At 47.8% G+C, this 11,914-nt stretch overlaps 1 protein-coding gene across 1 annotated transcript; it reads right to left on the reverse strand.

Annotated features, from left to right (window-relative positions):
* Positions 1–4,486: 4,486 nt before the first annotated feature.
* Positions 4,487–11,204, reverse strand: tars1 (threonyl-tRNA synthetase 1). The gene is made up of 19 exons (XM_057033642.1): positions 11,034–11,204; positions 10,387–10,464; positions 9,994–10,184; positions 9,688–9,811; positions 9,375–9,496; positions 8,845–8,962; positions 8,710–8,774; positions 8,560–8,638; positions 8,242–8,388; positions 7,705–7,803; positions 7,456–7,622; positions 7,043–7,205; positions 6,797–6,934; positions 5,980–6,057; positions 5,802–5,902; positions 5,590–5,694; positions 5,447–5,519; positions 5,222–5,336; positions 4,487–5,128 (listed from the first exon to the last, which is right to left on the reverse strand). Exons 1-19 carry the CDS (start codon positions 11,091–11,093, stop codon positions 4,980–4,982), a joined length of 2,172 nt encoding a protein of 723 aa, XP_056889622.1. The 5' UTR covers positions 11,094–11,204; the 3' UTR covers positions 4,487–4,979.
* Positions 11,205–11,914: the final 710 nt, after the last annotated feature.

The following is an 11,914-nucleotide window of genomic DNA, read 5'->3' on the forward strand; positions in this document are numbered from 1 at the left end:
CAACGAGCCAGCTAGCATTACAAGCCGTGACTTGTCTTTAAATGTATTTATATTTAAGGCATTCGAGTCTCGACCTCTTCCCTGCTTTGCCCCTCCTGAACCAAGCAGAAGGTCATGACCCCTAAACTCCACCAAATTTTTCATTTTGTTGGTATCCCTCCCATTTCCCTTAAGACCCAGGTTTAACCTCCCTCGTGGCTGCAAACATCCACCTCATTTATTTTATTTTACCCGCCTGTCAGGCCACCTGGGCAGAAAGTGTGAGCGGGCTACAGGTAGTTGCCATAAACACTCGGTCTTTATCGTCTGGGGCAACGACACGGGCAGGAGTCGTTTGACCACACTCTCCAGTTTAATGACAGAAGACCTGTAGCCATTTATAGGCTGTAAAGGACACCTTGTAGCAGCTTAAGTGCATCAGAGCCAGAGGTTGGAAGGCAGAGGTGTGCAGCTGTGGTGGTGGGTGCTTCTCCTGAATAAACTGTAAATGTGTAGAACGTTGAAAACTCATGAGAGATGGTTCCAGTCACTTTATTGAAGGGGGGGGGACCCAGGTCATTATTACAATCAATTATATGGTATAAAAATAAAGTCTCATCTCTGCTTGTACCTGAACACATCTCAGGAGGCTGATCAAACATTAAAAGGTGTTTGAGGGATCATTTTGTGATCCTTTTGAACCGTGAGTAATGTTTTCGTCTCTTTTCTGCCCCCTAGCGGTCATAAGGTGATGTTCGATTACACAGGTCGCTTCATTAAATACAATACGTCACAACGGGATCTGCTTTATTCACCTCTGTGGCCAATACATCAACTAAAGAATGAAAAGTAAAAGTCCTGAATGACAAGGAAGCGGGGGGGGGGGGGGGGGGCTTTAAATACATCTGATTGTTGTGTTTTTTCAGATTTCAGCAGAACAGAAGAAACAAATTGTTTAGTTTGCACCATTGGCAGACTGTAAAACACAGAAGCTTATGCTGTAAAAGTGTGTGTGTGTGTGTGTGTGTGTGGTGTGTGTGTGTGTGTGTGTGTGTGTGTGTGTGTCTAAGTCCTCACATATAATCAAAGCTGATGGCACTGAGGCCCTCCACCAGAGGTACTGTCTTGTTATTGAGCAGTACTCTTCTCTTTGTGCCCACCCCCCCCGAAGCTATGCATGTGCTTTGCCCCCCCCCCCCCCCACACACACACACACACACACATACTTACAAAAGAAGGGGCCCTGCAAACAGCCACCTTCACACATCTCTGGATGAATGGCGGACCCTCTCCAGTGGACGCACCACACACGTGCAGGGACGGGCTGCAGCATCCTTTCTTCCCTGCAGCACCAGAGACATAAAGCTGGACCCGGTGACACCGGCTGCTGTTAAAGTTACCAGCCTTCAAATGTTTACGGGCTTTTTCCTGAAAGGGCCGAAGGTTCCACAATAGCCTGGGCGAGGAAACCCACCCAGCAGCTTCATGAAAGTATGAAATGGATCACTGTGCTACAGATGCCTGATGGCTCTTTCCTGTGTTGCTTAGGGGCCGATGGACTGGAACAGAGTGGGGAGGGGGGGGTACAGTGGTGCACAGCAGATATCCCGCTCCGGCCTCGCAGCATGGGTGGTCTCCGCTTGATTTTATACCACCTATTAGCACGGTGCACCGGTGATTTATGCAGCTGTCAGCCTCAGCTTCATCCAGCCGAGGGTGAGTGCACTGGCAAAAGCCTGTCCAGCTTTACGGGGGTTAAAGTAAACTACCCCAAGGAGAGAGGGGGCGGTGGAGGGGGACAGTGGAAGAGGAAAAATAGAACTGAGATAAATAACAACCACTCATACCGTTGGAGCCTGCTCTGTGGAGCCTAAACATCTGGCTGTCTGCACATAAGGAGGAGACTGTTTGAGCCGCAGCGAGGTGAGAACGGAGGAATTTAGGGCAGAATGATCGGCACAGGGGGAAATGATGCATTCACGGGGGTGATTTTCTCAAGAAAAATCTCTTAATCTGAGGACATAAAGTTAAAAACCTGTGAGTGGCTTCAGAGAAGTGGAAACAGAGTGTAACTGTTTACATTCGCTGGTTAATGGAGAAAAAGGTGTTATTCCCTGCTGGCACAGCACAGTAATGGGAGTTCTGGGTATAATGAGCGTGCGTGACTGGTGTTGGCGGCCAATTTCAACACACTGGCATGAGAGGAAGGTGGATTGGACGTCTACGTGATCACCAGCGGGCAGTTATTTACTATAAGGAGCATATTAGCAGAAACAACACACACTTCATCTGCCAGTGTTACACCGAGAGCAGTGAGATTAAAACCTTGATTTGCAGGAAAGGTTATTTAAAGTGTCAGGGATTATTGCTCATAAATCTGCATGAGGGAGTGTGTGTGTGTGGTGGGGGGGGGGGGGGGGGGTAAGATTTTTAAAATCTAAATATTGACTTAACGGTTCTCCTCCACGGGTGCAGGAATGTTCCACCAGACTATACAGTTGAGAAATGACACTTAAATATGAACCTAACCTGTCTTATTCTCCAATTTTAGCAATGTAAAACCATATTTCTATTGCATTCTATACCCATTTGTAATTATATCCACTACAACAAACATCTGAAATGTTGCAGTCATGAAAAAAAAATTGTTTTAATTGTCCCTCGGCAGCCACCGTAGGGAGACCGGTTACACTTAATAAAGGTCCCAATAGAAGATATTTGCAGGAAATAGGCCTCAATGATGATAACGTGTTAAAGAATCCTTGTAATACTGAGTTCATATTAGTAGAATATTATATCCACAAGACATTTTTTGTCATTTTTAGGAAAGCTAGCCGCCAGCTTTTGTTTGACAAGCTATTTTTTACTGACCCTCAGAACCATAAATGACAGATAAGCTAAATCTAACTTTTAAATTACATACACTATGTCATACAATGACAATATTAAACAGCTACATTTATTTGAATGGCAACTCACCTACTGCAGCTAGCTGCGCAATTAGCCACGACATGCTAACGGCTTGACTGTTGCTCCAACAGCTGAGTTGTTCAGTCAGTTGTCGGTGCTGGTTCGGAGCAGGGTGTGACTGCGCTTCCTTGTATTATATACCGCGCGGTTAGTATATTTATGCCCGTTCAAAAGCAGCCACCACATTTTGGAGATGAGAGGAAAAGCCCCGTCAAAGTCACATATTCGCCTTCCAGATGTCAGAGCGCCATCAAAAAGCTCCCAATTAGAACCATATAATTTGCTAACATTATGATATTAAAGATGGCAGCTTGTTTTCCCAAGCAAAACTAAAATCACAGGAAGCTGACCATAATTTGGGGTTCTGTTGCATTTAAGGGTAATGGGGCAGGAAGAGGCTGCGTGCACGCGCGTGTGGCGGGGGGGTGATAACTGGGGCTAAGAGAAAGAAAAAACTGGAAACTGAAGTTTCTCTGCTCCAGAACCAACATGGAAGGCGCTGAGAGCATAGGTAGAATCACACGTGCGTGCGTGTGCGCGCGTGTGTCACAGGGGAGGCTTTTTGGCTTCAACTGCTGGAAAAAAGTAAGAAGGAAAAGCTTTCTGCATTCATCACACGGGCGGAATATTCGCCACCTGATGTCAGTTGTCATGGTTATGAAGGAAAATACATCCCAAAACAAGGCCTGCGAAAACATGCATGCAGGCAGACGGAATGGGGAGCCATCCTGCGAGGGTGCTGCTCAGAACAGTGCGTGTGCCAGGTCAAATCCCCGTTCCTGCCCGATATTGGAGAAGGACACGAGGAAGCAGCCGTTTCTGCCATTTTTCTTAATGACGCATGCAGAACAGATGCGGCGGGGCCCCTTTGGGAAGATAGGAGAGAAGAATGCGTGAGTAAAGAGAAGTTTGCTCAGCTCAGTCAAGCATCGTGACCCTTCGCGGTCGGGTCGCCAGCGAAGCATCCAGCCAAAAGATCCAACAGGCCGAGACCGAGCGAGGATTACCGGGGGAGCGGGCCTCGGTCCCCGGAGACCCCCGCCCGCCTCGCTCCGTCTGTTGACACTCTCTTACTCCATTGACTTTTTCATTAACCTTTTATCAAAATGTTTTTCTCTCCCACACTCCATTGGCAGCGCCCCCCCCCCCTCCCCAAGAGCAGCAAGATTCTGGTCCAGCTGTTCCACCTTGTGGTCAGATCCGATATACGCGGGTCCGTACGTGCACCTCCGTGAGAACGCAAGACGCAGGAAACGGGTTTTATTTGGTGCTGGAGACTTCACGTGTGCCAGAATAACGTGCATTTCCAGTGTTTGGCCTGTCCTCGGGTTGGGACTTTGTCCCCGCAAACGTGTCCTCGGTGGTTCTATTCCGCACACAGCGCTGCAGATTTAAAGAAAACACCCACAAGGGCCGCAGGGTCACGTCCCGTGTCGGTTTGAGGGTGTAAACTGTGGAAAGTTGCCGAAAATGTCCCGTTTCACACAGAAAATGTGACAATTTATCAGCGTTTCTGGGTAAAATGACAGCACACGGATGAAGAAGAGATTTTAATTATCAAAATCACAAGTCATGAATAAACCCCAGACAGAAATAATCCTGCTACAGATGAGGACAGATGAGGACAGATGAGGACAGAAACCATTTCTTTTTTTTTTTCAAAGACTCGATCAAATTGACACCAGACAAAGCAGAGACGAGGCAGCCGTGGTCCTGTCCCTCAGGCAGGAGGACAGAGACCAGGCAGCCGTGGTCCTGTCCCTCAGGCAGGAGGACAGAGACCAGGCAGCCGTGGTCCTGTCCCTCAGGCTGGAGGACAGAGACCAGGCAGCCGTGGTCCTGTCCCTCAGGCAGGAGGACAGAGACCAGGCAGCCGTGGTCCTGTCCCTCAGGCAGGAGGACAGAGACCAGGCAGCCGTGGTCCTGTCCCTCAGGCTGGAGGACAGAGACCAGGCAGCCGTGGTCCTGTCCCTCAGGCTGGAGGACAGAGACCAGGCAGCCGTGGTCCTGTCCCTCAGGCTGGAGGACCTTCAGAACTCCTCTTCGGCGTTCCTGCTCCTGCTGCTCTTGAGTTGCTTCAGACGCTGGATGCACTCCTCCACGGTGCGCTCTCCGTGCACCTTGTTGTCCCGGGTGCGCACGTTGACCGTGTTGCTCGTCTTCTCCTTCTCTCCCACCACTGCGTCGGGCAAAGAGCAGAGAGGAAATCAATATTCCTGACGGACAGGAAGAGAAAAGGCGGCGATAAGGAGGAGAGCGTGTTAGCACCGACCCAGGATGAAGTTGTACTGCGCCAACTGTGCGTTCCTGATCTTCTTGTTCAGGGTGCAGCCGGGGTCCAGGTCCACGTCAGTCATGAAGCCGCTGCTGTGGAAGTCCTGCCTGACCTGCCGTCGTCAGGGGGAGAAACGGGCACGTGAGACACGAGTCTTTCTGATGAGGCCTGGATGAAGCCATAATAAAGGATCCACTTTGGAGGATCCGCCTGGATTGTTACCTTCTGGGCGTACTCCTCACAGGTGGGTCCCACAGGTACGATCATGACTTGAGACGGGGAGAGCCAGAGTGGCCTGGAAGGAAACACCTGCGTTATAAAAGAAGCAGGGCGGCTTCCTTCTGACGAGCGCAGCGACCACCCACCATTTCCCAGCGAAGTTCTCCGTCAGAATAGCGATCATCCGCTCCACGGAGCCCAGGATGGCTCTGTGGATGATCACCGGTCTGTTCTTGTCATCGCCATCATGCCTGCCAAATACACGCAGGAGGAGAATGGGAAATAGGACTATTTAGAGCAGTTTTTTGGGGTCCTTTTTTTAAAAAATAATACAATAAAAAGGCAACAGAATGCTGACCCGACAAAGGTGAGATTGAAGCGGATCGGCAGCTGGAAATCCAGCTGGATGGTGGCGCACTGATGGTACCGGCCAATGGCATCCTTGATCTGAATGTCGATCTGCACGCAAGGGAAGAGCGATGAGCCGCCTGAGGCCTGGGGGTCCAACAGCGCCACGGCTGTGTCACATGACTCACCTTCGGTCCATAAAATGCTCCATCGCCCGGGTTGAGGACCCACTTCTCCCCAAATTCATTCAAGCTGTTCTCCAGTTGCTGTGAAAACAAGCACAAATTCAGGGTGAAGAGCACGTTCACGGCCTAAAGCCTCCTCCTGACCCCAAACACACGGCCAAGCAACGCTCAGGTAATCACAGTTCTGTTCCGGGCTGCAACCAGACTGACCCCCACAGACCCCCGCCCCCCCTCTACCATCCCATCGCACTGAGACAGGACCCCTGCTGACCCGAGAGCCGTTAATAGTCGACAGACAAATGATAGACTGGACAGAACAAATCGACACACGAGCAAATATAAACACAAGCTTTGAGTGCAGGAAATGAAAAGGGGCTAAAACCCAGTTATTAGGATGATTACACACACGCTGTGTAGCGCCGTAGCCGTTTATCAAATCCTTTCTTAAAAAGAGGCTGTACGCACTCGATACAGTGGAGCCTGCGGAGGATGATAAGACGCCACCCGGAGTCACGCACAAAACGAATAACACACTCCAGGTGATAGAATTATTACAATTACTGAGCGGGCCGATAACTCGGGCAGCAGAGCCTGAAGAAGCATCGACTGCTGCAAGATAAGGCTGTGTGGCACTAAAGCATTCAACAGGAGAGAGAGAAAACTATTGATCCGTTATATTTATGGCAGAGATTGATGCCGTCAGTCCAGAGGACAGATTTACCACTGCTGCAGCCTGGGAGCACTCAGGAAGCTTCCATTTCCTAACAAGGCTTTAAAACCAACATGAAATCCTGAGACCACCAAATGAGGGAAACATCACCTTCTCTGCTTGGTCCCAGACCTCAGGGTCCCCCAGGAACTTCTCTGGTCTGGTGGACAGGTTGAGTTTGAAGGTGAAGCCAAAAACATTGTACACAGTGCGCAGGAAGTCCAGGCAACCCTTGATCTCCTCTTCAATCTGAGACACAACAGGAAGGATGAGGAATGAAGCCAAAATACCCAATAACAAAGTAAACGCTATCTACATTGTTGTGACTGTAAATAAGCAGCAGCAGCCTGTTCTGACCTGATCCATGGAGCAGAAGATGTGAGCATCATCCTGCTGGAAGCGGCGGACGCGGGTGAGACCTGTCAGAGCTCCTGACAGCTCATTCCTGTGCAGCACGCCAAAATCTGCCATGCGGAGCGGCAGCTCCCTCCAGGAGCGAGGACGGTGGTCAAACATCAGACTGTAGTCAAACAGAGTTTAAGAGACGGCCAGATTAACCATCCGTCCCGACTCATCACACTGTTTCATCCCACTGTTTCAATACTGCCCTAAATGATAAATGAGCTTTGATTAAGGCCTTCTAAAACATCCGTTTCACCAAAAATGAAGCTTTAGGCTCAGCTTTTCCAGACTGGAAACGGTCTGGAACATATGTGGGCGTGCTGGACTTTGCTGCTGGTGCTCACTGGGCCTCAGTCCAGAAGTCTCACCAGTGTCCGGGGCAGTTCATAGGTTTGAGGGCGAAGGTCTCCTTCTCCGACTCAAATGAAAACATGTTCTCGCTGTAGTGCTGCCAGTGGCCAGACGTTTGCCACAGCTTGCTGTTGTAGATGTTGGGGGTCACCACCTCCTGGAAACCCCTGCGTCTGTACTCGCTCTGCCGGAGACATCACACTCACTCAGACAACCAAAGCGTGATGACAGCGCCCCTCTTGTTCACAGCGTTACTGCACACTCACTCGTATGAATTCAATCAGGGTGTTGTAGATGAAGGCTCCCTTTGGCAGGAAGAAGCAGCTTCCAGGACTAAGATCGTGGAAGAAAAACAGTTCCTGCTCCTGTCAGAGGAACAAAGACAATATTTTGTTAGCGTGATGCAAGGTTTTAATGAAGGGCTCAGGACAGACGGGTTTGGAAAGATGCTGTCACCTTTTCTCAGACAGCAGCTGGTTTGACCAGCGCCGTGCTGGAAAGGTTACTGTTCATTAAACTGTTGTGACAGACAGAAACACACCCTGGCTTCAGGTGTCCTGATCAAACCAACCCCTATTTGTTCCCAACCCAAAGGTTCCCTATGTGAGCCACACATCACAACATTAGACACCACTAAGAGTTGTTCAACACGGTGTTCTACGCCTGTAAAGACATAGAGAATATATAACTATATCCCCATAAAATACTGTTATTTAAAAGCGATGTCCTCCGCTAAAGTATCACGAACACCACTCTGAAACCAAACAATTAACAAATCCTCGTTATTTCCTTTCACTTCCTACCCGTCCTAGTTTGCGGTGGTCTCTGTTCTTGGCCTCCTCCTGAAATTTCTCCCACTCCTTCAGCATTTTCGGGTCAGGGAAGGAGATGCCGTAGATCCTCTGGAGAGTTTCCATGTCTGCTTTTCCCTCCCAGTATGTAGATGAATTCTAGGAGAGAAGCGCGTTAGCTCATCTTTCTTGTGGGGCTGTGAAATCCCCCGAGAGCAGAACACGAGGGAGCTGCAGGAATAACAGCTACAGGATTTGGGACACAGCCAAGATTAATGCTGCAGAAATCAACACGACCGATTTAGAATCGCTGGAAACAGGGATCCTCACCTTGTGGATCTTGAGGGCCTTGATTTTTCCAGTGTGTCTCACGTGAGGCCCCCGACACAAGTCGATTAAAGGTCCACATCTGGAACAGAGGATGGACGGTTTAATGCCTAAAAGAATAAAACCGTTCATCGCCACAGCTCCAGCGCTCACCTGTAGACGGTGGTAGTCGGGGTGGAGACCTTCTCGTTCAGAATGCGGCACTTAAACTTGTTGTACTGCAGGGAGGAGGAGGGTATATAAAGAGCTCAGCAATGTTCCCTCACTACAGTTTGTGCCTGTGGGTACCTTAAACATCTCCAACAGAGTTTCCTTCTTGATCTCCAGCCTCTCAAATGGCTGCTTTTCCTTGATTATCTTCTTGCACAGGTTCTCCAGACATGGGAAGTCGTTGCTCGACACGCCCCTGTCAGAACACCAGAATGGTAAAACATGTCACCCTAAACCACAGGACATGTCAGATAGCCTTCGACGTGCACACACTGTCGGTGTTAGTGGGTTTCAGGGTTAACGCTGTCGAAATGCCCTTGTGGAGAACACTGGCCAAGAGCACATTAGCATAGAATGATTCGGTTAAGGAGGTTGTAGAATTAATTAGCACTTGTCACAGTCTCCTGCTGCCTGAGGAGACAGATGCATAAAGGTCAAATGAAAAAGTTGTTTGTGAAGAAGAAACGCTCTAAACGGTATTTAACACAAAACTGCCATAAATTAAACCCCAGTTATGGGGTATGACTGCAGTTTTCAAGGTTCAACTCAATTTTACGTGCAATCTATTATCTATTTTTTTAATTAAGTTAATAGGTGCGGAGACTTACTCATTTTCCAGGAACATGTCGTAGTAAAATCCACTCTCGATGGGGGGGCCGTAGCAGAGGCAGCCTCCATACACCCTCTCCATGGCCTCACCTAAGATGTGGGCACTGGAGTGCCAGTAAACCTGAATACAACAAATATGACAAGAAAAGTGGGTCCGTGGATCAGCGTTAAACAACAGGTCAGGACAGTGTGGCAGAACTCAAGGCTGCTGCCCTTTAAATGTCAGGGGTGACACCAATTTATCTGCGACAGAGAATCACCAAGGAAAACATGTACTTCAAGCGTCAAAGAGCTCATTTTGAAAAAACTCACAGCCTGAGCCTCCTCATCATCAAATTTGAGAAGTTGGAGGCTGCAGTCTGCCTCCAAAGGTCTGTCCAGGTCCCAAACCTCGTTGTTGACCTTTGCGATCACCGTGTTGTCAGCGAGGCCTTGGCTTTAGGAAACACGCCGCATTTGAAATAAGATGGAAATAACTGTTAGTAGCAGCAATATGCCGAGCTGCTTAACTAAGTGTTAATTACACAGATGTGTGGCAGGATTTATTTGATAAGCTGGTGCACAGCAGATGAAACTGTCTTGTATTAACATACTGGGGCATTGCAGTAACCAACTGACCTGATCCCACAGGCCACCTGGTACGGCGTGGTCTTCCAGGACTCGCCGTCTACAACCTTCCCATCAGGCAGGGTCACCTTGATGGCTTGGCTATTGTTCGCAGCTCTCTCAGCCATCAGGGCTTCGTGCTCAGCTTTCAGCTTTGAGTACAAACCGAGGCGCTCGTCGATGTACTGGGGCGGTGGGGACAGCTAGGTTCCAAAACAAAAAGCAAATTTGGAGAAGGATTAAGTTATTTTCTTCCCAGAAAAGCTTGTCTTACTGGGATATTTAAAAAAAAATGAATAGAAGAAATTATAAAATGGCGCGGCCTCTCTGTGACACACTTGATAGCTTAAGTTCATGGTTATAATATATTAAAGCATTCAGACAAGCACAATTTGACCAACTCACCTCACTTTTACCTCCAGCGTCACCAGCAGCACCTTTAGCTTTCTTCTTCCCTCCATCTTTGGTGTTTTCAGTTCCAGCCTGGAAAAATAAATTAGGACATAAGGTCAATGAACTTTACATGATGAAACGTCTAGGAATAAAAATAGGTCAGTTAAAATGACTGTTTTTAGGAAAAATAAAGTCACTCATACCCTCCAGCTTAAAACATTTATTTAGTATACAGCCTCGTTATAATAGTGAGCCCTAATATAAAAGTAAACCTGCTTGGTCAGAAAAGACTTTTCTATTTGTGGCACCTATGTGTTATGCTGTCAAAGAATTGTGAAATATAATACAATTTTCAATGTTGGATTGAGTTTTGTTTACACAGGTGTAATATGTGTTAAACCTACATTTGTCGACCAAATAAGTCTACAGCGAAGCCAAAATAAAGGACAGATAAGGATAAAAAAAATTAAAAGACTCTAAACATATTGCCAAGCAACCGTGTTTATTGCTTTTCTTAAATCAAAGTATCAGCAACATTAGTACCGCATTCGTGGCTAAATGACAGCAAGAATCTGACTAGAATTCTGCTAGCTAACTAGCTGCTAGCTGCACAAACCGGCTTAAAACAGGCGGACACATACAACAAACTCAAACATTACCGTTTTCCCCGGGTCCACTTGCAGTTGACTCATCTTCTCTACGACAAGCTGCTCGGCCATAGCAAACCCAGGCTTAATTCAGAAAAGAACTTTGTTAAAGTGGGTGATTTATTCGGCACACGGTCAAGAGGTGCCGGGTGAGGAGTGATGACGTACCCGGATGTAGCTACAATGATGCAATATTGCCGCAAAGGCAGTGGGCGGGGCTTGTTTTGCGAGAGCGCGGTTGTGTGGCGGGAGGGGGGGTGCGGGGGTGTCTATAATTATACACTGCACAGTAGGAGGAAATTTCATCATTATCCTTCCTTATTGTATTATCCTAGTAAAAAAAATAACTTTGACGTGATGTCAAGGTAGAATTATTATGTGTTTAAACCACATCTGTATTGTCTTTTTACACAGCTCCTTTGTGTTTCAGGGTAAAATTACCATACAGCCGCTGTCACATAATTGCTGGCTAAAGCTCATCAGACACATACACAGCATTTTGAGGCACGCAATCAAACCCACAGACCTGACTGCTGATTGTTCTACCACTTGACCCCAGCCACAGCTGCTGTCTGCACAGGGTGGGGAGAAGCAGAAATCTATGCAGGGAAAAACTGATCAAGCTGATATTCCATGGAGATTCCGTGCATATTCTCAGTGTTATGCTGCGTTTGTGGGATTGCTGCTGTGAACGTGTTACTGATGAATGAAGGGTTTTAGCCCCCACTTTGAAAGTGGTGCAAACACTGATCAGTCTGGTAGGAGATTCACTCATCTGTTTGATTTTAGAATTAGAATTATCGGTCGAGTCAGTCCTGTGATGAATGAACTGTCCAAGTAGATTGATGTTGACTTAAATGAATCCAGATTGATGTAAATATCATTTTAGACAG

Source organism: Takifugu flavidus, chromosome 5, assembly GCF_003711565.1.
Source record: "Takifugu flavidus isolate HTHZ2018 chromosome 5, ASM371156v2, whole genome shotgun sequence".
NCBI lineage: Eukaryota > Metazoa > Chordata > Actinopteri > Tetraodontiformes > Tetraodontidae > Takifugu > Takifugu flavidus.

Coding starts and splice junctions, on each gene's coding strand:
- tars1 (XM_057033642.1), bottom strand. CDS start 11,093: ATGGCCGAGCAGCTTGTCGTAGAGAAGATGAGTCAACTGCAAGTGGAC. Junction 9,497..9,687: donor ATGATGAGGAGGCTCAGGCT/GTGAGTTTTTTC, acceptor TGTTGTATTCAG/GTTTACTGGCACTCCAGTGC. Junction 5,129..5,221: donor GCAGTACAACTTCATCCTGG/GTCGGTGCTAAC, acceptor TGCCCGACGCAG/TGGTGGGAGAGAAGGAGAAG.